This window comes from Arvicola amphibius, chromosome 17 (genome assembly GCF_903992535.2).
Source record: "Arvicola amphibius chromosome 17, mArvAmp1.2, whole genome shotgun sequence".
NCBI classification, from domain to species: Eukaryota; Metazoa; Chordata; class Mammalia; order Rodentia; family Cricetidae; genus Arvicola; species Arvicola amphibius.
This window is the reverse complement of record NC_052063.2, coordinates 40,805,804-40,832,600: the sequence shown is the minus strand read 5'-3', so window position 1 is coordinate 40,832,600 and position 26,797 is coordinate 40,805,804. Positions and strand designations below refer to the sequence as shown.

Here is a 26,797-nt window from a genome sequence, read left to right as displayed (position 1 = left end):
TTACTGGCTTAAGGGCAGCCTTACAAAGACCTGCCAGAAGGCAAGTCAAAAATTGGTTCCTAGCTAAAATTCCACCTGGGGTATTATAGTCCAGTGTGGTTCCTGCTAGGGGACCACCTCTGACCCTGGAGGGTTGGTTGCATGAGTTTAGTGAATCTCATCTGCATGTAGTCTGGGCTGCTCCCAAACTCACCTGCACTCTTCAGAAAGTAGGTTATTAGATAAGATCATATAGATATCATGAAAGGTGAGACTATAAGACTGGGTAAGATATTGGAATTTTTTTGAAAGAGGTAGAATTAGATTTATAGGATCCCAGTTTTTATTCTATATGGGAGAGTTTTGAGAGGGAGAAGGGAACGTGTACCCTAACCAATCTATGCCGGCCACCTCTCACAATGGGAGAACTGCAGCCTGCTTGGCTTGGTTAGGGCTGGGTTCCATAGCAGCATGTGAGCATGTGAGAGGAGGGGTAAAGGTGGGTGCTAGAGCTGGGTGGCTGCTGCAGCCTGGCACCAGAGAGGAGGAATGATCCAGCAGGGATAATGGGGTAGTTAGTGTGGAGGGGAGAGCTGAAGAGGGCAGCGCAGGCTGCATGGCACAGGTGTGAGCAGAGAGAGAGTGGCAAGGCAGGCAGCAAGCTAACAGGAGGTGAAGAGGCGGATGTATCTGTCTGCTGAGGTGGGAAAGGTGGGGATTCATTAGCTGGGTCCAGAGCAGAAGTGGAGTGTTCTTCCATCTCAGATGGCATAGTCAGGAACACGTGAGCGAGTGAACAATTTGCAAAGATAGAGGGCCTAGACATAGAGCTTAGTATAGAAAAAGGCTTGGATATAGGGAAACGCCTTCCATCTGCCTGTGCACTGACAGTAGTTAGAAAGCTCCCATCGATTATTGGAATCAAAGGTGCCATTAGGCCGCCACTTTAGATTGTTACCTAAATGATAATGAGGCCATTTTTTTTAAACAAAGATGGACAAGTGTAAGTCTGTAAGTAGGGCATTAAGTCCTGGGGTTTTAGGGCCTCTAAAAGGCATCCCAAGGGGGAGTTTGGATTGATGGTCTTTGAGGGCTTGTTCCTCATAGCTGAAACAATGAAAATCCCCCAGAACAGTAACACCACAAGGATTATAGGAGAAGTCCCCTCTCTATAGGTGGTGTGTAAAACAGCAACACCACGAAGCCTATAGGAAGACATCTCTTCTCTACAGGCAGGGTGTTGAAGCCTAACTGGCTCTGGTCTGGATGACTCAGAAGCCAGAGAAGCTAGAGACCGCTCTGAGCGGTCTCTCACAGCAGGACCACTGACTGGTGGTCCAAAAAAGAAAAAAGAAAAAGATAAAGAAAGAAAAATCCGAGGACCCTGGGCCCCAAGGTGAATGCACTGCTCAGTGTGTGCAGTGCTAGCATGTGTGGACTACCCTGGGTTGTCCAATAGGGTTTTAGCTGTGGGAAGCAACCAGAGATGAATGTCAGCGAAGGGCCCAACTATAGCCATGATGACCATGGTTGGGGGCTTTCCCCCCATTTCTAGGAACACCAGAAGATTTCCTGGAGCTCAATGGTCAATTTCTCGGGTTTGGAGAAGCTGACGAGAATGGGGAAATCCACCAACTGAAGCTGGTGGTGTGTGTAGAGGTTGCACTCAGGAAGATGGAACACGTGGTTGTCGTGGGGAAAAATACCCGGTTCCAGATTCTGACCCTGGGAGAGGGGCCAGAGGACCTACTGTGTCTCATGGCATCAAAGAAATTACCTGGTGTGAGTGAGAAGAAAGCATGAAACACACAACAAACCTTCTTAGGAGTTTATTAGAGGAGACGTGTACAGGCCTGGTGAAGTCGGTGTGCAGAAAGAGGGAGCTGAAGATGGCTCGTCCAGCTTTTAAATGCTGCCTAGCACATGCACACAGGGGAAGACATAGCCATGCCATATGCAGATGACGGAGCTCACACATGTGTGTAGGGCTTATGTAGCTGTGTCATACATAGGTGATGCAACCATGCTGCACGTGGGTCATGCAGGACTTTTTAAGGTCCCCGGGGCAGCTAGGTATGTTTTCCTGAGGGCTTGTCTGCACATGTGTGGCCCTGGAACCCAGAAGTGCCAGCCATGCTGGTTGGCTAGAATCATAACAAGGAGTACTGTTTCTCATTCTTTGTCCAGGATCATGTTTTCCCATCTCCTGAAAAGCTGAGTAGTCTTTCTTCAAGTCTTGGAAGCCATGGAACTCAGAGTAGACAGAATTCCCAAAGTCTTAGTCATTGTGTGGAAGCACAAATTGCTACCTACTAGCTGTGCATAACTGTCTGTGACGGCTAAATTTAGTTGTCAACTGATGGATCTGGACTCGATTAAGAGGATATACCCATAAGAAGATTCTTCCTTCTTTCCTTCCTTTTTCTTTCTTTCCTTCTCTCCCTCCCTCCCTCCTTCCCTTCTTTCTTTCATTTGAGACAGGGTTTCTCTGTGTATCTTTGGACTCTGTTCTGGAACTCGCTTTGTAGACCAGGTTGACCTCGAACTCATAGAGATCCACCTGCTTCTGTTTCGAGTGCTGGGATTAAAGGCGTGAGCACCACTGCCTGGCAAGATTTTCATAATTAGGTTAACTGAAATAAGAGGTCCTACCTTAAGCACGGGCAGCACTCCCCTGGAGGCCCAACGGAGTTTCATCAGAGCCTCTGAGAGTTTTAGGTTGGTCTGGCTTCACACTCCAGACATAAGAAGGACCAAGGGAAAAGCTTTTGCCTTTTGCCTGTTTACTTCCCATCTGTTGGCAAATTCATCAGTTTCTGCCACTGCTACTGCTTCAATCCTTTGCTTGCATTAGAAAGCAGATGTTGACTTTACAATATAGACCAAAGATCAGTGACTCTTTAGGAATCTTCTGGACCTTCACCACCACATTGATACTGTTGAAGAATCCATCCTCATGGACAGAGCAGTTCCTAAGTTTTCATCCTGTCTAGTGTGAAGCCAGTCATTGTTAGACTACCTAGACCATATCATGAAAGCATACCTAAAATACTTTTCAACATATATTCATTCTATTGGTTCTGTTCCTGTAGAATAGATTAAGAAAGTAACAACACATGGACTGAAAAGAAGGCTCAGAGGTTGAGAGGCACTTGCTGCTCTTGTAGAGGAGCTGGGTTCCCAGTACCCACCTGAACAATAGTCCTTAATTCCAGTTCCAGAGAATCCAACATTCACTTCTGGCTCTGTGGGTACCAGGAACACATATGGTACAATATATGCAAACAAAACACCTAGACACATAAAACTAAATTACTTTTTAAAATCCAGACATGAACTGTAAGAATGGAGATGTGTCTGAGAAACCAATGTAGTGATCAGCAGCATTTATGAGTTTACAACAGACCAAAGAGCATGAACAGATGCTATACTCCAGCAGCAGAAAGTCATTGCCATTGTTGTTCCATGAACAAACCTGATTATAGGCTAGGGTTGGATTTATCAATAGTGCTTCTACCCATCTTTCAGTTCCTTTAGTCATGGTAGATTTGACCATGGAAGGCAGAACTGGTATTATAGATCCAGACCTATTTAGTCAATTCTTAAGCAGGAACCAGTGCCAACCACTCATAAATGGAAACTCAGTGCCTATTTTATTATGTACTGCATAGGTTGGATTGGCAAGTCTTGGTGAGAGGTCTCTATCATGAAGCGGTCTCAGGTTAGCCATGCAGGAGGAAGAAACCACAGTTTTAACTTTTGTACACATCCCTGACCCTGACCTGAGGGAGGCTTTGCCAGTTCCCATGGGTCTTAGGCATTGGGGTCCTTGTCAATAATGCACTCATTCAGGGCATCATCAGCTTCGCGCAGGGCTTCCTTCACTCCCCACAGTAACAGAATTAAGGCTGTAATTGCATTGGTGAAGTGATGAGCTTACTGGGTTTGGCTGAGTATGGAGCAAGGGTTAAGTAGTAACACTTAAGGGAAGCAGCCGAAATCCAGGAAGAGAACAAGGAACTCTGCACAAATAAGTTATCTAAAACATCAGGAAGAAGCTAGGCAGGAAGAGGAAGAGGACCGCAGGTCCGGTGATGTTTCAGTGGACTGATGCTCACACAACTTGAAGGCTAGAACAATGCACTAGTTAAGTCTTTCCTGTTGATACAAAACGTCATGGCAAACTTTCATCAAAACCACTACAAGAAAGATCTTGGAGTTAAACAGTTCAAACAATCAGATGGAAAATTCCAATACAGCTTGTAATGGTCAGTTGAAACTGTGGGTGGTTTCAGTCAGAAGTGTTTGAGATCTACAGTACATGATGACTGTAGTTTGTGAAGACAAAACTTCCCTCCAAGATGTGCTAGCTTTAATCACTTTGATATACATACATACATACATACACACACACATATATTTACACACACACACTTTGTGAAACATTAATATATTCCATTCTATTTTTTCAATTTATGATATAAAATTTACAAAATTAGGAAGAAAGAAATAAGGTAAAGATTTGATGTGGGATTCCTCTCTGTATGCTATGATGTTTTATTACCATTGGTTATTTAAAAAGTTTTGGCCAGTCAGTGGCTTAGTAAAGTCAGGCGGGAAATCCAAAGAGATATAGTGAGAAAGTAGGCAGAGTCAAGGAGATGCCATGTAGCTGCCGAAGGGAAAGACACCAGCTGCCAGTCAGAACATTACCGGTAGGCCACAGCCTTGTGGCAATACACGGATTAATAGATATGGGTTAACTAAGATGTAAGAATTATCTAGAAATATGCACAAGCTATTGGCCAGTATTGTAATTAATATAGTTTTCATGGTGTTATTCAGGTTGGGCATCCGGGGAAACGAATAAGCAATCTGTCTGCTCTTGTAGACAGAGATTAATACAAGAGACATGGGTATGAAATGTAAATGAAGGTACCTAAGCATGCTAGAAACATGTGAAGTGCCAGTCCTCTCAGGGAGACAGTCATTTTGTTTACATAGAAATGAAACTGGTGTGGTTGCCTTGGAAGGAGGGCAGAGGGCAGTTTAGTCTATGGTGATGGAGAGGGAGAGGGAGGGGGGAACGAGGCAAAGCATGAACTGCTAGAGGCAGGGTGATTGGCTGAAAGGGATTTTTGAGGGACACATGACACTCTGCTAGAGTGTACAACTGATCTAACCCTTCTCCCTCACTCAACTGCCATCTGTTTTTAACCAACCTTGAGAATGAGCTATTGGATGTCAGCATGATATGCTCACCTACTAAAATGAGGTCAGACGTGCTGTGTCATTTCAAGTCAAAGTAGAGATTATGTGATTTCTCACTTCCCTCTACTGCAGAAACCAGCATGTCTCAAAATGGCATTTTTGGTTATCCTGGGTCCCAAGTGGGCTGGGAACAGATCCCTCCCTCTTCCACACTGCCAACACCAGTGTTCCTAGAAGAAAGCATGCTTGTTCTGAAGTCCAAACTATATTGGGTTAGCTTATGCTGCCCTACATTACTCCAGCAACGTCCTGCCTCATCAGCAATGCCTTGCATTCTTTCTAGTCCATTTTCTAAATCACAACTCGTCTTGCAAATGCAAATGACTAGCTTTGCATACTTTCCCTAATTTGCCACTGTCCCTGCAAACTCATGGTCTTTAACCTCTGCCCATCCCACTTTCACTACACCCCCATTTAACTAGTCACATTGACCATGCCTCTATGCTTTTGCCAATGTCAGGCTACATGCAATAGATTTCTCTTGTGTATCCCTAGCTCCAGAATAGAGCTTCTCTGCCCTAAACCACACCCAATTTTATACTTGCCCCCACTACCATGCTATTTACTAGCATCTTTTTGTGGCTGAGCCGTTCACCTGACGGTCCACAGGAGTAACAGCAAGGGGGTTTTCTTTCGGAACAGGCCCTTATTTATTTTCGGTGTTGCCTGCTCCCCTGTGATTGTCAGTGTGCACGCAAGCTGTAAGAGCCCCTGCAGCACATTTCTCAGAAGCAGTGCTCATCTGGGCAGCCTTGTAAGCTCATCTAACTTCTGGCTTCTTAACTTTGTAGAGATCTGATGTTGGAAAACAAAGTGTTTAATATTTTAAGTATAGATTTATTTTTATAATTTGTTACATTTATTTTATGGGGGTATCCATGCACACAGGTCATGGTATGCATGTGGGGGCAGAAGACAGTGAGCAGGAACTGTTTCTCTTTCCAACACGTGGACCCATCCCAAGAATCAAACTCAGGTCAGCAGACCTTTACCTAGTGAGCCATCTGGCAGCCCTAAATGTAATTTCAACACAGAAAACCTCTATGCAAAAAGTATTCAAGGTTACCAAGCCCAGTTACCATTCTGCTTGTCAAATTCCTGGATAAATTAACCTCATTAATATTTCATTACTGTGCAAAAAAATCATTAAATTATCATCGTTGCTGATGGTATTTCTTCCAAGCAAACTGAGTTTCAAAACTTACTCACTCAGTGGTCTTATTTCAGAGATAATTTGTGGCAGTTTTTCAGCCATTTTGCCCTACCATCTTCAGTCTTCAAAAATTCCAAGGAATATCAAGATTCATACTAAATCACTTTCTCTCTGATCCTGAGCTAATTCTAGAAAAATAGCAAAAAACCTGTAATAGTCAATTTGACTTGAATAACTGTTGTCAAATATGCTTTGGAAGCATGAAAAAGTTACCAATTTGGCATAAACAGGAAGTTACCCATATTGACTAGGAAGCAAATTAATGAGCAAACTTAGGAAAAAGGTTTTTGATTTTAAATCTTTCTTGGCTGGGCAAATGGTGGCTTAATCCCAGCACTTGGGAGGTAGAGGCAGGTGTACCTCTGCAAGTTTGAGGCCTGGTCTACAAGAGCTAGTTCTAGGACAGGCTCTAAAGCTACAGAGAAACCCTGTCTCGAAAACAAAACAAACAAAAAACAAAAAGAAAACCTATTTCTTGGGCTTGGGTGTTATTAAGAACAAGTGGCATTAGTTCCTTTTGGTCACCAAAGCTTACAATGCTGCACACCAATTGTCAAACACCACATTACACTACCAGCCCTTGATAATTACATTTCTGTTAAATATGCCATGTTATATCCAGAGGAAAGTAATTACAATGACTTCCTGAAGAATCATTGATTTAAAACACTGGACACTGTTGTAAGAGAAAGCTGTTTTCACTGAACCAGGCTAAATGGCACAATCAGTTGATTATAAGCAACAATGACTGTACAGTAAGATGAAAACTCAATACATAGGAAGAACTCTTAGTAAAGACGAGTTTACCCTTTTTCAACAGAGACACCTTCTTAACTGCTGCTGGATATAGTGGCTAGAAATGAGAAAAATTCTTTCTCAGAAAGAATGGATCTCAACTGAGACAATCGTGTCCCCTCATCTGGGGACTTGGAGCAATCTCTGCTGGCCGCCAGAAGGCAGCAGGCAGGATGGGGTTATCTCACAATACACACTCAACAAGTGTAAACTCTTAACAGGTCAACAACCAAAATCTTTATCTAAAGTAACATTTCTGGTCTACTGCGGTATAAATTCTGAAGGAAAACATGGATTTTATTTCTAGAATAAGGAACCAGGAGTTTATTTCCAAATCTCTTAGGAAAGCCTTTCTAGTTTACATATGGCAATGATTGCAAGCAAATACAAGTCTTACACTAGGCGAACAGGCACATACACATTTAGCTGCCTCACCTAAGCAAGCAGTTGCAGTTTTGTTTAAATGTGAAAAAAAATCTGCGAAACAAGCAAAGTAACTTTTCAGAGTAATAGCTGATCACAAGTTAGTAAACACGGGGCTCCAAGGTGTCGCTAGGAGTACAACTCTAGTATGCTTTTCAGCCACGTGCGAGCATCAATGAGCATCAACTATTCCCAAAGTCTCTAAATATGCTAATCCCAACATTCCTTCATTTGTAAAGGATTTGTTTCAAGTAAGTTTTCTTCCTACTCTCTCTCTCTTGAAGACCTGAGCAAAACAAACATTCCAAACCACCCCAGAGACCTGATATTAAAGGTCTGAAGGATCCAACATAGAGCTTCAATCTACTAAATAAACCTTTCAGATTCTGTCTCATTGATACTGTAGGTCTAGCAGAAAACAAGCCACACATCACCTCTTGGTCATTTTCAGAGTTGTTGGTAAAATGCCAAAGGAAACTAAATGTCCTTTTGGGATACCATGCTAGCTTCCAACATAAACAAAACCATGTTAACTGAAACCCGAATGTCCTAACCATGATACAGGTCTTCCCAAAATCGTTATTAGTATTAGCAGAAAAACAAGCTACTCTTGTACTGAAAAGGGAAAAACAAATAATTTCCTTTTGTGTTTTTCCTAAGAAAGCAGCTTTACCTGGTGAGCACTGGGTAGCTGCTGACATACTTCTACTGTTCCATTTTTCAACCGAACATCAATTTTCCACTCCAGAGTTTAAAGACTGTAAACTTCAAAGTGAAATCCAGGAGAAATCTACAATTTGAATTTTTCTTAAAAGCTTTCACATCTAAAATCAAATTTTGACAACTTTAAATTTTCTCCCCCCCACTTTTTTGTTTCTGTTTTTCAAGACAGGGTCTCTCTGAGTATCCTTGGCTGTCCTAGAACTCATTCTGTAAACCAGGCTGACCTCACACTCAGAGATCCACCTGCCTCTGCATCTCAAGTGCTGGGATTAAAGGCGTGCACTTCCAACGCCTTGCTTTCTCAATTAAAGTGAGGCATATACTTGCTCACATAAGCCAAAGTGGCTCTGAAGACTCACGACCAGATTAAAGAAAGCTTCAGCAGCTAAGACTATACACTTGCTCACGTATGCCAAAGTGGCTCTGAAGACTCACGACAGATTAAAGAAAGCTTCAGCAGCTTTTTTATGGATGTCAACAGGTTCAGCTTCAATCAAGACTTCTTATCTGAGGCTGAGCTAGATACAAAAATATTAAAACATCCTATAGAAGTTAACTGTGTATGCCCTTGTGCTGTTATTTTTTATGCAAGGACTGTGTGAATTAAAATGGACTCATTTGGTTGCTCAGTTATGATTAATTTATGTAAATATACAAATATTGAACAAAGCTATCATATTCCAATCTTTTAAGAGTTCTAGCTCCTAGTAAAGCAGCAGCTTTAGATATCACTAATAAAATATGAATAGTAGCAGTCAATCCTACTAAACTTATAATAAACATGTTAGACTTCTTCCTTCCTAAATTTATAAGACAGTCTAAACCCAAAACTCAATACATATTGAGCTTTCTTTTAAAAAATTCCAAATAGATTTAAGCTAACTCCAATATATTCATAAAAATTGCCAACAGCTTACTCTCACACAACTGATGTCTAGGAACCTCCCTGACAGAGAAAGCCAGGCAGAAGCCCTTCCCTCACATCTGGACTCCATTCCCTTCTGCTTCCACCTCAGATGTAGACCACATCACTACATTAGTGTGGCTCAGTACTTCACCCCTGAGCATTCCTGATTCCTCTGCTCTGTATGTATAGGAACTGTGACACTATATATAAAATAGCTATTAAAGCAGTATTTTCTTCAGAAAAGAATTTATCAACGTATGAAAATGAGCTGACTTGCAAGACTCAAAACAGACAAACAAAAACATAACATGTACCTTGAATTTAAGACAAACCAAGGGAAAAAACAATGAAAGCATATAGGCTTAACTTTAGGTAATTAAGACAGTCACAGAACACATGACTCAAAATTATGTTCAGACCTAGAGCCTGAGGAAAGCAATACCCAAATCTTAACTATATCCTCATCTATACCATAGTAATGCATAGTGTATAATCTACTAAATGAGTTTTATGCAAGTTACAATATAAAATTGTTACCTACTCTATTTTGACAGGGCACCAACTTCATATAATGTTCCAAACCAATATAGAATGGAAATCGTACCAATGCCTTCTGCAGCACCTGGCATTCAGAGTGCCAAGTTGTTCCCTTATGTGCATTCCAGCTCTTATAGTACATAGGTCCAATAACTGGAAAAGTGTTTTCATTCACAGCTTTACATCTCACGGTGCAGCCTTCAGGCTGACTGACACTGATCACCCGATCTAAAAACTGCCCCCCTTCAATGCATGTAAACATCATCTGCACGGCATGAAGAGAAGTCTTTATTTCAGAATAGCTCTTCCTGTCAACAAGAGCACCCCGATCTGGAGGAGGCGGCTATAGAGGGAAATGAGCTCGAGGGATGTCAGATAAGACCAACTACAACAGGAAAACTGCAAAAGCTTCGCTCCCCAGCCAACAGCCAACACTCACCAAAGACAATACGGAGCTTAGGACAAGAGACAGGCTGGGGAGGTGGGGCTGTAACTCAACTACAAGAAAGCTCCATCTAACAAAATGAGTAATAGGCAGCTTCAGAATTTCCTAAAAATGAAACTTGAAAGCGCAGGTGAGGTTCTTATCCTTCAGTAACAAAGGCAGAACCCAACAGGAGTGACAGTCTGGCTTCGAGAACTAACTCGGTAGGAACACACCACCAAATGGAACTAAGAAAACTAAGTACGTAAACGTGTAAGATAATTTCAAACAGGATAGGGCTGCAAATTGCTGTGACTTGATTTGCGGAAACAGTTCCGACATTAACTCCCCTCTCAGCACTGCATTGATGCTTATTTGAACTGGCACTGAGAATAATCTGTACATGCTGTGTTACAGATAATACATATTTGTAAACCTGTTCATGCAAGATCAGTGCGCACAAGGGATATTGTTAAGCCTTATACTTAAGAGTGATACTTTATCTTTGCTAAGATGCCAATCTCTGAAATATAACATCTTAAATGGACATTCTTATCTGCCAGTTAAAATCAACTTACGTTGCTGAAAGAAGAGGATATACAAGAAAACAAACATGGTTTTTGTGTTGCAGAACTGATTTTAAATGAGAGAATTTATAAAACAAGAAATCCATGGTCACAAAATTTTAACATTTTAATCCTACACATTACAGGGCAAAGAGATACTGGACCCTATTTCCACATTTCAATAAATCCTAACTTTAGTTCCCATTCAAATGTTGCCCGAACCACTAAAAACATTAGTGTTTTACAACGTCCTGGATTATGGAAATACAGATTTCTGAAGTAAATGCTATAAAACAAAAATGGAAGAAAGCTGAACAAACTCTCCATGGAGGAAAACAAATGGAACATCCCGAAGCTTCTAGACACTTCTCTTCCGTGTCAATGGTCAACTTGTCAACTCAGTGCATTGTGCGGTCAAATGTAATGGTCCCCACGTGAACACACATCTAACTAGTGTCCATTGATTCCAAATTAGTGGATGAAGAATCTTTTTGGATACTTTCAAAGATGGCTGCCAGCTCAGGGTTAGAGCTGATCTGTGACTGGAATTCACTCATTAGCGGGCTCTTCTCTGCCTCTGGAATGGTTAGCAACGCTGCCACTTGCCCTCATAGCGGATCGTTTTAACTCGTCTTGCTTTTCAAAACTCCTGCTTGACAGAGTTTGCCTTTACCTGCAACACAATAGTAAAATCAGGTTACATGCTGTAGCATTAACAAAACGTATACAGACAGGAACTCCTGGTCCATAATGTAAAGCCACGCTCTCATACCCCAGAAGACACACTGCACTTCAGTACAGTACACAACAAATCTTGAGGTACTACCTCTCTCTTAGTATGGGGACACAAGCCCTAATATAAAAAGACTGAAATATCCAGCCCTATAGAAAGAGAGAAGAACTTTGGCCCTACCAAGAAAACAAATACTTAATTTCATCTTCTTGAACACTAAATAACATTTCCATGCATGCCTTTATTTTCACCTTGATTAAAACACTAAACTTGTTTCATCTTCAAGGTTCAAAGTCCTCATTCTCCAAGATTCATTTCATTATGTGTCAGTTATTAATCCCTCTCTAATAAGAACTAAATCGTATCTTATCCCACACTAACATAACTTCAGTCCACTTTTTACTTTTGTATCTTTTTTTGGTATTTTTTCTATGTTTTGTGTTTTTCCTAAATTCACATACAAAACGGAAAAACATTTTTCTGAGTCTAGCTTATTTTGTATACCATGATTATCTCAGGTCTACCCATTTCTCTAGAAATGATATAATTGGCTGGGCAGTGGTGGTGCACGCTTTAATCCCAACACTTGGTTAAGGGGTAGAAGCAGGTGGATCTCTGTGAGTTCAAGGCTAGCCCGGTTTACAAAACTAGTTCTAGGACAGTTAGGGCCAAAAAAAAAAAAACAAACAAACAAACAAAAAAAACCTGTCTCAAAAAATATATACAATACTGCTATTCTGCACTGTGTGTATCTGTATAACACATACATACTACATACCACACTTTAAAAATCCATTCACCTCATCAGCACCTACACTGATTCCATAGTTGGCTACTGTGAACAGTGTTATAATAAACATAGTATGTATGTATTTGTACTATAGGTCACGGAAGTTCATGTCACTTTAATTGTTCTTGAAAATCAGCAAGACTGATTTCCACAGTGGCTGAACTTACTTACATACCTATCAGCACTACCAGAATTCCCTTTTCCTTACACTTACTAGTTTGCTTCTCGTTGTTTGATTTTCTTGAGAATGTGAGATGGAAATCTCAATACAGTTTTGATTTGTATTTCCTTAATGACATTTTTATTACTTATTGATCACTTGTAAAATTTCATCTGTAAAGTACCTGTCCAGTTCATTACTCATTTATATACGGAATTATCTGCTTTGTTGGTTTGTTTATATTCTGGGTACCAAGCCCACATCACGTGAACAAGGAGCAAAGGTTTCCTCCTGTTCTACATGCTATCTCTTCACCCCATTGTTTTGTCTGCTGTGCGCAATGAAGCCTTTTAATTTCATGTAGTCCTATCTGTTAGTTTTTGACTTTAAGAGTCCTACTCAAATAAATCACTGTCCATGTCGATATACTAGAGTATTGCGTTTCCATTCATGGTTTAGGATCTTTGATCATACTGACTAGATCTCTGTACAGAATAAGAGTAAGGGATCTGCTGGACAATGTTCTTCCACGCCTTTAATCCCAGCCCTCCAGGAGGCAGGCAGGTGGATCTCTTTTGAGTTTGAGGCCAGGCTGGTCTACAGAGCGAGTTCAAGGACAGCCAGGGCTGTTAACGAGAAACCCTGTCTCCAAACAAAAACAGAAAGACAAAACAAAAAACCAACCAACCGACCAAAACAACCAAATCCCAAACAAACAAAAGCGAGTGAGGACTCTAATTTCGGCAAGCAAACAAAAATAAAGCCCAGATGGCTGTAGCTGTGCAGGCTTCTTCTATCTGTGTCTGACTGCGGTGCCAATTACCACACTGCTGTTGCTGCTGTGGACTGTTGATTGTTTCCAACGTTGATGCTTTGCTCAGAAGGACTTTGGCGATTGAGGGATTTCTATTTGGTCATCCTGATTCTTTAGTTTTGCACCGAGGCATATGAAAGCCCACTGCGGAATCACTGTTCTCTGCTAATGGTCTAGATCCTTCAAGTGTAAAACCACATCGCCGTCACATAGGGACAACGGAAACTAATACTTTTTGTTCCTGTTTCCTCCCTTTTTGCCTATTATCTAAGATTTCAGGAACTACACTGAGTAAGAATGTTAAGTGTGGAAATCGTGTCTTATTTTTTATTTAGGAGGAAATGCTTTCTTTATGCTTTTTCCAATAAGTGTAATTGCTATCAAGTTGCTACATACTGCCTTATTAGACTGTAGAATGATCTTTGGTTTTCCAGTTCTACAGACTTTTATCACAAGAGATGCTTGGTTTTGTAAAAGACTTTTTCCTGCATCTACTGAAGTAGTTATGTATTTGTTTTTCTTTTTATTTATGTGCAACATTATATTTATTGATCTGTGTATATTACTTGTCTGTACAGTTATAATAAAATCAATTTGACTTTTTTTTAATGTGTTGCTTAATTCTCCCAAGTGGATGAGAATTGCTGGTTCTAGGATCATTGAGAAAACTGTCGACAGTTTTATTTCTGTTGTCTGTATCTGGTTCTAATAGCAGAATTAACACTGCTCTGAGTTAAGAAGGCTTCTACCCTCAACAGCACTTTACTAGGATATGTGGAATACAGCAGAGTCCAATATAAGATACAAATTCATAGCTATGAGTATCTACAATGGAAAAAAAAAACTCAGAAATTTCCGATAAGCTAATGATGTACTCCAAAAATCAAGATGTGGAGGCCAACCTGGGCTACACCATAAGTTTCAGGTCAGTTTGTGCTAAACTTGCGAGTTTACGCCTCAAATATCCAAAAGATTTAGAAAAACAATAATAAACAAAACCTGGAAAAAAAGTAAGAAATAATAAAGGTCAGAGTGAAATCAGTGAGGCAGAAAATCAAGAGATTCCCAACAACACAGAAATTAATAAGCTAGCAGAGATGCTTTTTGAAAAGATAAACAAAACTGACAAAACTATTTTCACGAGGAAGAGATGAGAGCCAAGTTAATTAGACTTGATACAGAATAGAAATATTAAACAGCATTGAAATCCAAAATGAGCATTATGGAATCCTGTAAAAAAATATACAAATAAATGGAAATTCTAAGTTAATGGATGTATTTGACCTATAAAACTGAACCAAGCTGGGCAGTGTATTACATACTTTTAATCCAGCACTTGGGAGGCAGAAAGCAGGCAGATCTCTGTGGGGCGAGGCCAGCTGGGCTGACAAACAAGTTCCAGAACAGCCAAGGGCTACACAGAGAAATCCTGTCACAAACTACCCCCACCCCACCCCCAAATAAAGAAACCGGAACCAAGAAGACATGCAGACCCGTGGGGTTAGCATGTGTCACCTGACATGGTCTGGTGCTGTGGTGGGACAGAGAAGCCTCCGAGTCAACTGTCCGTCAGACTGCACTATAAGCAGCTGTGCAGGCATCAGAAAATGCCTGTGGCTCCTTTTCTTAACTGATACTTAGAAGGGCCCATCCCACTGTGGGTGGTTGGTGCTGTCCCTGAGCAGGGTACTGGAGTAAATAAGAAAGCAAACTGCGCAAGTCAAGAGATGCCGTCAGTAAGCAGCACTCTTCCTTGGCCTCTGCACCATTCCTGCCCTAAACTCCCTGTAATGGTAGTCAACAGCTGTAACATGAAATAAGCCCTTTCATTCCCAAGTTGCTTTTGGCCAGTCTTTATCATCACACAAAAGAAAGCAAATTAAAATGCAACGAGGTTGAAGCAGTAACTAATAAAGAATTTCCCAAGAAAGACCAACCCTAGGACTGAAGTAGATGAACTTCTGATTTCTGAACCAGTTCCTCAAAGGGTGTCATGCAACAGATAAAGGGAACAAAAAGTAAATGTGAAAAGTCAGAGAAAAATAATAAGCTAGGAATCTGGAGTTTTTAAAGTATCAGAAAAAAAAGATAAACACTTTTCTTTAAAAAGGAAAAGTTTTATCTTCTTTTATCTGAGACAAAAGGGTTACTCTGTGTGAGTCCGTGAGTGTTCCTAGAACTCACATAAGTCCAGGCCTGGCCTCAACTCAGACCATCCATCTGCCTCTGCATCCACGAACTACTCCGTATTAAAGGCGTGTGCGCCACACCACCCACTTGACTTTTTTATGTTTTAAAAGTAATTTATGAAACAAAAAGGACAGTAGGCATATGCCTGTAAGCCCAGAACTTAGGAAGCCTAAGATAAGTTACACGAGTGGGAAGCCATCTTAACTAAAACACAGGACTCTGGTCTGCCCCAGAAATACCAACCCACACTATGTAAATTGCAATATATTAAGAATTTAAAAAATTTAATGGTCACAAAATTTTAACATTTTTATCTTAACACAATTCCTTTCCACACCCCTAATTCCTATGCCAAATGTAGCCTAGGGCAACAATTACCTTCGTTGTGCACGTAGCACGCAGTGGCTCAACCAGTCGGTCCAACCTTTGTAGTACTGCACTTGGACAAAGGGTAGAGAGTCGCACCAACATTAAAAACGTTAGCATCTATAAGGAATAAAAAAGATTCAATTTTTCTAATGACACCCTCTGACACACTTTTTAAATAGAAAACTATATACAAATTAAAGCATCATCGTAATTTAGTCTGCCACTCAGAATGAGATTCATGGAACACCTTATCTGAGGTGAATGCAAGGGAAGTGCAGCTTCCATGTGTCCTACAATATAAAACTAGAACGCTGCTCTCAGTTTTGAGTGCAATCTGAATCACCTGGGTGAAAACACCCACTCCTTAGCGAGGGTTATTGCATCTGCAGAAGGCAGCAAACTCGTTCACATGCAATGTAAGTAAAATTCACTGAATTAGATACGTGTTCAACTGGATGCAAAACTTTATAGAAATTTCTACTTTCTCAGTAGAGTTTGGGAGGGCAGATGATTACTTAAATGAGTCCATATAAAACCCGAAAAATCTATATTAAAATATTCTTTCTTCCTTGGACTATAAAGGCCTACGATTGTATAATAAAAGCTGAAATTCAGGTACTATGGCTCAGTAGCCACCTTTGCTCTACCAGGCCAAAGGTCCCTCCCTGTTAAAGAGTATCACGAAAAGAATATGATTCATTTACTTGATTGTTTTTAAAATCACTCATCTACTGACACCGAAAGAGAAACAAACGACTAATGGAATAAATAAGACAAGACACAGAAGCCCTAAACCTAAAAGGCAGCGTGACTCCTCCGAAGACTCCGCGACTGCTGTCTGTGTGTCTTGATAGATGGCTTCATCTTTCTTACTTATATACATCTAAGTAAATTATATACATCAAAGTCGATTAAATAAATCCTTCCATAGATACTCACAAACATCTTACCTTAATATCATAATGGTCCTTCAAACCATCTTCAACATGATTTAGAAATTCAAAGATATCCAGTCTATCAAGACAGCTGTCCAGAAGTGTATACATACACTCAAAAGCCGCTTTTCTGATGTCCAGACCATCATCAACCGTGTGTTTAAATGGACCCATTTCTACCTGTAAGAACAAGAAGGAACATGTAAGCAGGGGACAATTAAAGACACGTGCAGGTAACAGATGTGATCTAGCTCACTCACCTCTCTTATGAGTTCCTTTCTAACTTTTGTCTCATTGTAAAGATGAGGAAGAACAGAGTCCAGAAGGTCCCTTATCAGCGACGGTTTGTTGTGGGCTGCAGAATTGAATGTGACCAAGGCCACTCTTCTTACATTCAAATCTGGGTCTTCCAAAGTTTTTAGAAAATCACCTGAAAAATTGTTAAGAGAAATGACGTATTTGTGGTAAGCTTAGAACACAATTTACACATTATTTTTTTTCTAAACTGCCTTAGCTATTGTGGGTCTCACTGCTATTTCTTCAATGAGGGCCACAGAGAAGCAGATGTAAGATTAAGAGAGGCATTAAGTTTATTTCAGCAGCATGAAAACAAACCATCATGATGAATGTGTGTACATTTTCCACTGATAACTTACGTTTGGCACCTAAAAAGCAGAGTAATATAAAACAGCACCTAAGATCCATCATTCACTACTTTTTATAGAACTTTATAAACAGATGAGTTGTTCAGAAGCAATGGAGCCAGTAGTCAACAAACGTAACCTTTAAATTCCTTACACTTTACTAAAAGCAGCAAGAAAGTAAGCTAACCAGACTCAGCAGAAATACAGATCATCCAAGGACAGAGAACTGCACCTCCTAATGCCATCTGAGTCTTCACTGAGAATTACAGGAATTAACAAAAGCACAAGAGTGTGACCTGCCAGGATAAATGTCAAATATCCAGCTACTACTTACACAGATTTTAAAGTCTGCTATTATGAAAATGTGCAGAAAGAAATTAAGATGAAAACTTCCTTGAGATCACACATGTGCTGTTTCAGATCATTTTACATATTAACTGTGAAGCTCTGGGCAGGTACTTTTAGAGCCCAATTTCCCAATCAATATATGGAGATGATGCTTTCAGGATCCCCGAGCAGAGCGAAAGCATGCAGTGTTGAACGGTGTCCGGCAGATAGTAACTTCCTCTATACAATCCCAACTCTATCGCCAACAATCTTTCAGTATACAGACACCAAGTCAAGTTGATGCGAAACTGCACGATCGATTTCAAGCAGAGCAAACTGATAAGTGAGGGGGACCACAGACTATAGGTCCTGCATCTGGCAGCATCTTCCCCGCATCCTATAGCTCACAACGCAAGTGTCTGAATACATACTTCTATAGGGAGGGAACAGGTATCTTCTAGGTCTTGCAGGACTACTCATTTGTATCTCTATCACCTAACTCTAAACTGACCCCCTTTCCTGCACACTGAGAAATCGACTTAGCCATTCCTTGTGCCACTGTCACCTGTCCTTAAGAAAACACCAAATTACACCCCGAGGAGTTTGAATTACTATTAGCATTGGCATAACCAATGATTAAAACAGAAAAACTATAAAAGTCTAATTCCAGAAACTATCTTAACAAAAATAGGGATGGCTCTAGTGTTTCCTGGGCTTTCCTCTCGATACTTCTGAGAATCAGACCACCCAGCTTTCGCCTTTTTGTTCTTAGGTTTGTGTCATCTCATATGGGAACTTCTCTATGGATCCTGAGTTAGAGGGTTCCAAGAAATCATCAAAAATTGAGGTTCTAACAACACCAGTAAGATTCCTTTATATGGGGCTGGAGAGCTGGCCCACTGGTTAAAAGGACTGGCTGTTCTTCTAGGGCATCTATTTGCTTTATTTGTTACAGCCATTTTAGGCCATCACCAAAATACGGTGATCAAGGAATGTAACTATAGGCTGCCACATTTGGCGACTTCCGTTATAAGCAAATCATTTGGTAGTTCTGATAAAGAAATGCCTATATAAATATAATTGCTAAACTTGTAAAACTATATATTATGAATGATCTTATAATGAAACAATTACCTTGGTGCGCTTTACTTCCCTAGTAATAAAAATGTTCACAGTGATGGCTACTGAAGCAACAGCACCTTCTGAAATGCTGCACTTTCCCAAGTGGCTCAGCAGTATCTGTTGTCCCCACTTACCTATACAGTTCTTCAATAGTGGATCAATAGGCTGAGGGTGATCAGAAATAGTAAACTTCACAGCTGTAACCACTGAGCTCCGGGCATATGATGACCCTAATCAAAAACAAATTGCAAGTCCATCAGCATGCACTCCACTCATGCCCATGAACGACACTGTAAGTCCCCAGAGGTTGTCTTCTCGCTCTCAAGATACGAAATCATGAGTTTCCTACCTTAAAGGAACAATCTTACTGGATTTTAGAAGAAAACTTGTCTGCTATGAAGGAGCGAGCAACAGAGGACCTAGCCCTCACAAAAGGAACTGGTTAAATCCAGGAAGGGACTAGAAAAACCTACAGTCCATGAAGTTTTTTTTTTTTTTTTTTTTTTTTGGTTTTTCGAGACAGGGTTTCTCTGTGGCTTTGGAGCCTGTCCTGGAACTAGCTCTTGTAGACCAGGCTGGTCTCGAACTCACAGAGATCCGCCTGCCTCTGCCTCCCGAGTGCTGGATTAAAGGGCGTGCGCCACCACCCGGCCCGGCTCCATGAAGTTTTTAAGTACAATATTTAAGAATGAATAGCATTATCACTTATTTATTCTAACTAGGTAAACAGTTAGAAGAAATATAATTTCTTGTATTTAAATTCAGTAATTTCTACAATTTTAATAGAATAAGTACTACCAAGGTCTTCATATTAAATTCAAGAGCTGTCTTCTCTATATTCTAATTCCAAATAATAACAATAAAATGTAGTTGGCATAAAGAACTAGATTACACTATTTAAGAAATTGCCCAATCAGGCTTTATCCTTCTCAGAAACAAAGCCCCTTTGAATATCACTTCACATTACAAACATTGCATATGCACACAACACATTTTCATCACAGTACGTGACTTTAACACATTAAAACAAAAAGCAGATGGTTTAGTTCCTAAACTGGCATTGTTCAACAATAAGTCAACAAACTTGGAGGTCTAGACAACCCACCTGATATCAAATATCCTTTCAGGCAGCCGCGGAGGAGCGTTTCAGGATCTATAAGAGTGAGCTTCCCTAGACATTCAGCAACAACGTTTCTGGTGCCTTCCTCCGCACACTCACAGTGCTTTAGCAGCAAGGCCCAGATGTTCTCCACATACGGCTTAAGGCCTGCCACCGTATGCAGAGCTGATGATCTCCTTCAAGGAATGAAGCAGAAGATACTGCCTTTGGGCTGACTGGTTTATTTCCTGTAGTACGAACGGCAGATACTCAGGAAGGTTGCCTACACTAATGCTGCCTAGTGCATAGGATGCAGCTGATTTAAACTTCTTCACTAGGAGATGAGAAAGCCTCTAATATTACAGATTTTAATTCCAACTGCCCACTTAAGTCAATATGAATGTCCAACTTCTCCAAGAGAAAGGAGTGCTAAGAGACGAATGGAATCTGTAGACCTTGAGTTCTTGACATCTTGAATAACTGACCACTACTACTAGCAGGTCCCCTCCTTAGGGCATGCTCGGGTAAGGGCAGCTACACATTTGGCAATGAATAATAAGATTGCTTATGAGTAAGAGCTGTGCTCTGAGAGTAAACTGGACCAGGTCAGCATGCGCAAACAAATCCATGTAGCCCAGGTTGTTTGTTCCAGTGACAACAGAGCTTGGAAGAAGTCCAGCATGGCACTGAGAGCCCCTCCCTGCAGGAGAGGCGATCTCACAAGACCAATCAGTTCGTTGAGGATGGAGCCACTTATCTTTGAAAGGGAGGAGGGGTAGACTTTTGCCAGGGTAGTAAGAAAGCTGATCGCCATCTGTGAAACATGCATATCACTCTCACTGATGAGAGGAGGGAGCTCATCCAGGACCGCGTCAATCATGGCAGCAGTCAAGCTGTCGCTATAGTTTTTAATGAGAATATCTAGGGCAGAAAGGGTACCCAGTTTCAAAGCTCTCTGATTTTTCCTGAGAAACGAAGCAAGAATAGGCACTCCTTCTCCCAGGACAGGCCTCAAATCTATCTTCAACGGTGACCCAGCAATCAGTGTCAAAGCTTTCACTGTAGTTAACCGGGTAATTTCATTCTTGAGTCTCTCCAAGAATATCTGAAGTGTATTTGATAAGTCAGGACCCAAATTGTCTCCAAGGTTGCAAATAATTTGTCCCATACAGGAAATAGCCCTTTCCTTGACTTCCTGATCAATATCAGCTGCTTTTAACCTCTTAATTGTACAGGTAAACAGATCTTTGATGTAAGGAGTTGCATCGAATGAGGAAGGCTGATCTAGAGGCCGGATGACTCTGACCAGCTGCTGAGTGACGAGAAGAGCTTCTGACGTGATCTTGTAAAATGGGTCCCCAACACAAGCTACCACTGGAGGGACCAACGCCTGAACGTGAGGGTGGAAGACTTGAGGAGAGTGGTTACAGAGGATCACATACAGGCACGACAAGGCATCAATCTTCAAATTCGATGAGCTGGATTTATCATTCAGTGAGAAAATAATTCCTGAAAAAGCCAAGAAAAATATCTAATTGTTTCTATGCAGTTTTCAGAAAGACTTAAAATTTTCAGCTGCATATAATCTCTAAAATGGCAGGTGCTTTACAATCTATAGAAAATATTAAATCCCCCTTACAAGGTATAACTTCAGGTGTTCAAACAGATTAAAAAGTTGTAGGTACAAAATTTTCATAAACTTTAAGTGCTAAAAATAAAAGTGCTTAATAAGTATCCAAAGAGATTGTTCCTTACATACCTGGTACAAGTACAGGAATGTGTTGTGTTAGTGCCCCAGGTAATACATTTACCAGTTCAGTTAACATGTTAAAGCAACACTGTCGGGTCTTTACACTTTTTTCTTTCATCTGTTTGTGCAGAGCTTTAACGATGCTGGGGACCTGCAATCATCACACACTCATTAGCTAGCTGATCCAAAGATACGGCCTCCATATACTTTTGCTGTTTTTTGGTGTTTTCAAGACAGGGTTTTTCTATGTGTAGCACTGGCTGTCCTGAAACAAACTCTGTAGAGCAGGCTGACTTTGAATTAAGTGTTGGGATTAAAGACATGCGTCGCCACCACTACCCAGTTAATTTTTTTAATTTAATTTTTAAATTTTATTTATTGTGAGATACAATGTTCTGCCTGCACGCACGCCTGCATGCCAGAAGAGGGCACTGTATCTCATTGTAGACTGTTGTGAGCCACCATGTGGTTGTTGGGAATTGAACTCAGGACCTCTGGAAGAACAGCCAGTGCTCTTAACTTCTAGGCCATCTCTCCAAGTGCCTCCATATACTTAATATGACTTACAAGAAATGAGCAAAAGAATCTACCTTTTCTATCATGTTTCCAATGCAGCTTCCCAAAACTACTAAGACAGGCACTATTATACAGGAGCCAAGATTAGGTACTGTAACTATACTTGCTCAGTAACATCAAAAAAGTAGAGAAAAGTGTCCTAACAAGCAACAAGTCTTCAATGATCAGAATCACTTCCAACCAAAAACTGAAGCATATAATTAAAAAAATAGAAAAATACCATCAAATTGGTGTCCTTTTTCTTTTTTAAGTTTGTTATTACAAAAGACTTCAACACCTCAAAGGTACAGACAGGAGAAGTCAGATTCAGAGACATCCGATCAAAGCTTTCTAATGTTTAGCGAACTTTGGTGTGTTCTTTACAGCCGTAGACAGGGATTTCCTTCCCGGCTGTTCTTTACAGCCGTAGACAGGGATTTCCTTCCCGGCTGTTCTTTACAGCCGTAGACAGGGATTTCCTTCCCGGCTGTTCTTTACAGCCGTAGACAGGGATTTCCTTCCCGGCTGTTCTTTACAGCCGTAGATAGGGATTTCCTTCCCGGCTGTTCTTTATAGCCGTAGACAGGGATTTCCTTTCCGGCCCCCCAAATTCACACAGTAACTAAGTAAAATAAAACACTCTCTCCCTAATATAGACAAAGCTCATAAATAAAACTGATCAAGAAATAAAAACAATAGAGATTCTCAGAATTCCTTATGGTTCTTCTATTATCTGTCTATCTAACTATCTAATTTATCCTCTATTTCAAAATATCCTCTCTCATAGTTAAATCTCCATGTTCACTTCCATTAACAAGTTCAGCTCAAAATGTATTTGCATTACTTAAAGATAGGGTAGATGGCCAGTCAGTGGTGGCATGAGCCATCCCAGCACTTGAGAGGCAGAAGCAGGTGGATACATCTCTCTAAGGCCAGTCTAGTCTACAGAGTGAGTTCCAGGGGAGCCAGGGCTGTATAGTGAGACTTTATCTTAGCACTTAGGGGCACTGGCAAAAGGACTCCGAGCTTGGGCCATAGCATGGGATCATCTAAAAACACACACACACACACAAAAAAACCCAGCAACAAAAACACAAAAATGCCTAGAGCTGCTATAAATTACATACAGATAGGAAAATGCCCAGTATGGACAAATATTCAGTAAATAGAGTGGTGGTGGTGAACGTCACTAGGCAGCAAACCAGATACTAGAACTACACTGGCCATTTCACCCATCACAACCCTGGTAGCTATTTCTAAGTAAACCCTATCACAAAGGACTAAAAGCAAGGCTTAATAAAAATTACTAACTTGTCTAAGGTCACACAAATTACAAGTGAAGCTGGCTATATGATCTCACAGCTTTGATTTCTCCATTAATATCAGAGATAATTTCCTGAATCTTAAGGTCTATTTAAATGACAACCAACGGTTTCAAGTATGAGCACTGCACCCGTTAACTCTGCTTCTCTCAGTCATCCAGGCACTCCCTCTCCCCTGAGACCAGGTAAGCTCCCGCATGACACTGACCTGACTCTGAAGCATTGTTAAGGGGGTTTCTTATTCTCCCTGTTCCATTGCATCAGGGTCACACAGCCAACTCTGCACAGGCCGAGTTTGCTTCAAAAGAGAAAGGTACGCGTGAAAAACATCTGCTTTTACATTCTCTTCACGCTCTTTAAATCTGGATATCAGTGCAGGAGAGACGGTCCTGTAGAATTCTGGAAGCATTTCATGCCGCGTGCTAACCACCGCGTCCAGGCACTTGGCGGCTGCGCGCCTCACTTTCCAGCTCATGTCGTCGTCGTCGCTGTACTCGTCGTCGCTCCCTAGAGGGAAGTGTCAATGGTGAACAGGCTATTGATGGCAGAGAAAGTACAGGGTTAACACAGAACGTCAACTGGAGTTTCAATGAAGACAACTAGTTAACGTGGCTTCTTTAACGTATAAGCAACAGGTGGCTTAGGCAGAGTAGAATGCAAAACAGATACAGACCTCATTACAACCACACCCACTTTAATCTGCCGAGCCCCACCTTGTTATGAAGATGACAAACAGAAGTTTACAACACTTTCATTAATACAGCAAATGTTTAGAAACTCATAAATTTCTCAGTCTTTGAACCAAATTCAAGACTCAGTAGAAGAAAAAAAAATCAATGGGCATTTATCAGATGAACTGTGGCCCAGATTTGGCTATTGATCAGTAGAGGACAGCTATGACCGGTGTTCAGCAAGAAGAAGGCTACTGCTGCGGTCTCACAGAGCTCCTCCCTGAGCCTCCTCTGTGCTATTGGAACAAAGACATGATCTAAGAGATTGGACATCTATCCTTCATAAGAAAATTCAACCAAATAGTGCTAAAATAAAAGGCATTAGATTCATTTAACAATACCTATTTAAAAATTACAAGGTAGCACCAAGGTAAGACTTAATCTATTTAACAGAAAATAAACCAAACTCTTTCTTCTACAACACATCAGGAAAACTGCATCCTAGAAATCCATGTTTAATAGAAAGTTAATAAATGTCTCAATCACGGGAACTGAAACGCTGTGGCTGAGTAATATTTCTTATATTTAGCCCATCTCATTTTAAAGTAGCAGAAGGACTTGGATTATTTAGCATGATAAATACCAACTCAAAACCCGGAACATACATTTTACTCCTGAAGTTTCTCCTCATTAATATAACATATTTATCAAGTGACTACTATGGGCCAAGTATTATCCTAATCACCACACTAAAAGCAAAGCAATCAAGTTTAAATTTTCTAGTCTTCAGGAATACTGCGTTCTAATAGGTGAGTGGTAATCAATTACAATATGCACAAAAATGATTATTGCTAAAATAAAAATGCTAAAGGGGTATAAAGTAGTGTCAAATGAGGGAGAGCTCTGGGGTGCGAGGTATGAAGGAGCCGTTCCAAGATGGAAGAGACTACAGAAGCAGCAGAGGCTGAAGAGGCAGGGATAAGATAGATATTTTAGTTAAACAATCAGTAACATCAATTAAACAGTCATGTACGAAACCAGATTTGCAGGAAAGGTGTAGAGCTGAGCTAATTAATACTGATAGTAAACTCAGAAGACGAGATAAGATCCAAAGGAAAACTAAGAATATAACAGATCAAGTAAAAGATTTAGCCCAGGCACATCTCTATTTAGTGGTTAGAGATGAATAAGAACCAGAAGAGAAGACAGAGAGACGTGATACCCTAGTCATTGGATGCTAGCTAAAAGAGTAAGTAATACACATTTTCGGGGCATTTCAATTTTGTGCATCACTGGAACTGCATTCAAGACAGAAGAGGAAGAAAAGAACTTAACAGCACTGGTTCGAGGAGAACTGCTGCAGAGAAGAAATGGGGCAGTAGCTGCTGGAGGAGGAGATGGAGTTGGGGAGGTTGTACTTGTTTTTTAGATGAGTTAAATCACAGATTTTTAAAGAAAGTTATCGCCTAAGTTCACAAAATATAACTAAAAATTACTATAAAGTAACAGAAAACCCACTAACCCATGGACTTGGTAATTTATTTATTTAAATATCTCTATTATAACTCTTCAAACCAAAAACAAACCAGCCGAAATTCAATCAGAAATATTTACATTATTTATGAACATTAAACAGGATCTCAAACAATATTTACAATTTTTCAATACCAACCAAACTACCCAAATATGTATATACTTAGATTCATTTTTCAAAAACAATTTACTCATCTTGCACAAAAGCTTTGTTTTTGTTTTTTTTTTAAAGTATAAATTGCCTTTAAAATCACTGTGGAGGCAGAGGCAGGCAGATCTCCGAGTTCAATGACAGCCTGGTCTACAGAGGGAAATCTTGTTTCAAAAAAAAAAAAAAAAAAAAAAAAAAAGCAGTATAAACACACTGGACTGGGTTTGAAGAGTGGTAATCCACCACTATGCTTAAGACTCGAGGCTTGAGCACCACAAGGAAACAAAAAAAGAAAAATCTAAGGAACAAAACTATGGTGCAATTTGCAGTTATGAACCAATGTTCCATCTGGGATACTGGCTTCTTCTGAGGTAACACACAGATTCCTTCTATATAATTTGAAATACCTTGATCATCATCATCTCCACCATCAGCATCCATAGCATTTTCATCTTCATCTTCATCATCATAATTGTAATTTGGATCATAGGTAAGATATTTTAGACAAATGTTTATAATGGTAGAAACATGAGGATAGACTTCCTTAGGACATCTGAATATAAAGACAAGAGCTGTTTTAACACACACACACACCATACATTTTTCCCTGCTTCAGTTATTAGCAGTACCAGCAAAATAGTTTCTAACCACTTAAATTTTTGTTCCATGAGCTATATGTTTGAAAATATTTGCCTTTCAAATGATATTTAATTTTAGGATGTGTATCCCCACACAAATTACCATATATATTATATACTAACTACATGGTTCAAGGCGGAGCAGTATAGAGACTT

The 26,797-nt window shown here is 40.3% G+C and overlaps 1 protein-coding gene across 1 annotated transcript in view; it reads right to left on the bottom strand.

The window, feature by feature from the left end:
- Window positions 1-10,942: 10,942 nt before the first annotated feature.
- Window positions 10,943-26,797, bottom strand: part of Cand1 (cullin associated and neddylation dissociated 1) — a 37,124-nt gene continuing 21,269 nt past the window's right edge. The window contains 17 exon segments of the mRNA XM_038314539.2: window positions 10,943-11,440; window positions 11,442-11,483; window positions 11,485-11,511; window positions 15,904-16,011; window positions 16,845-17,009; window positions 17,090-17,259; window positions 19,057-19,152; window positions 20,028-20,199; window positions 20,201-20,344; window positions 20,346-20,420; window positions 20,422-20,573; window positions 20,576-20,627; window positions 20,630-20,682; window positions 20,685-21,530; window positions 21,781-21,922; window positions 23,857-24,155; window positions 26,411-26,556. Of these exon segments, the coding sequence (XP_038170467.1) occupies window positions 11,285-11,440; window positions 11,442-11,483; window positions 11,485-11,511; window positions 15,904-16,011; window positions 16,845-17,009; window positions 17,090-17,259; window positions 19,057-19,152; window positions 20,028-20,199; window positions 20,201-20,344; window positions 20,346-20,420; window positions 20,422-20,573; window positions 20,576-20,627; window positions 20,630-20,682; window positions 20,685-21,530; window positions 21,781-21,922; window positions 23,857-24,155; window positions 26,411-26,556 (2,845 nt within the window). The 3' untranslated portion in view covers window positions 10,943-11,284.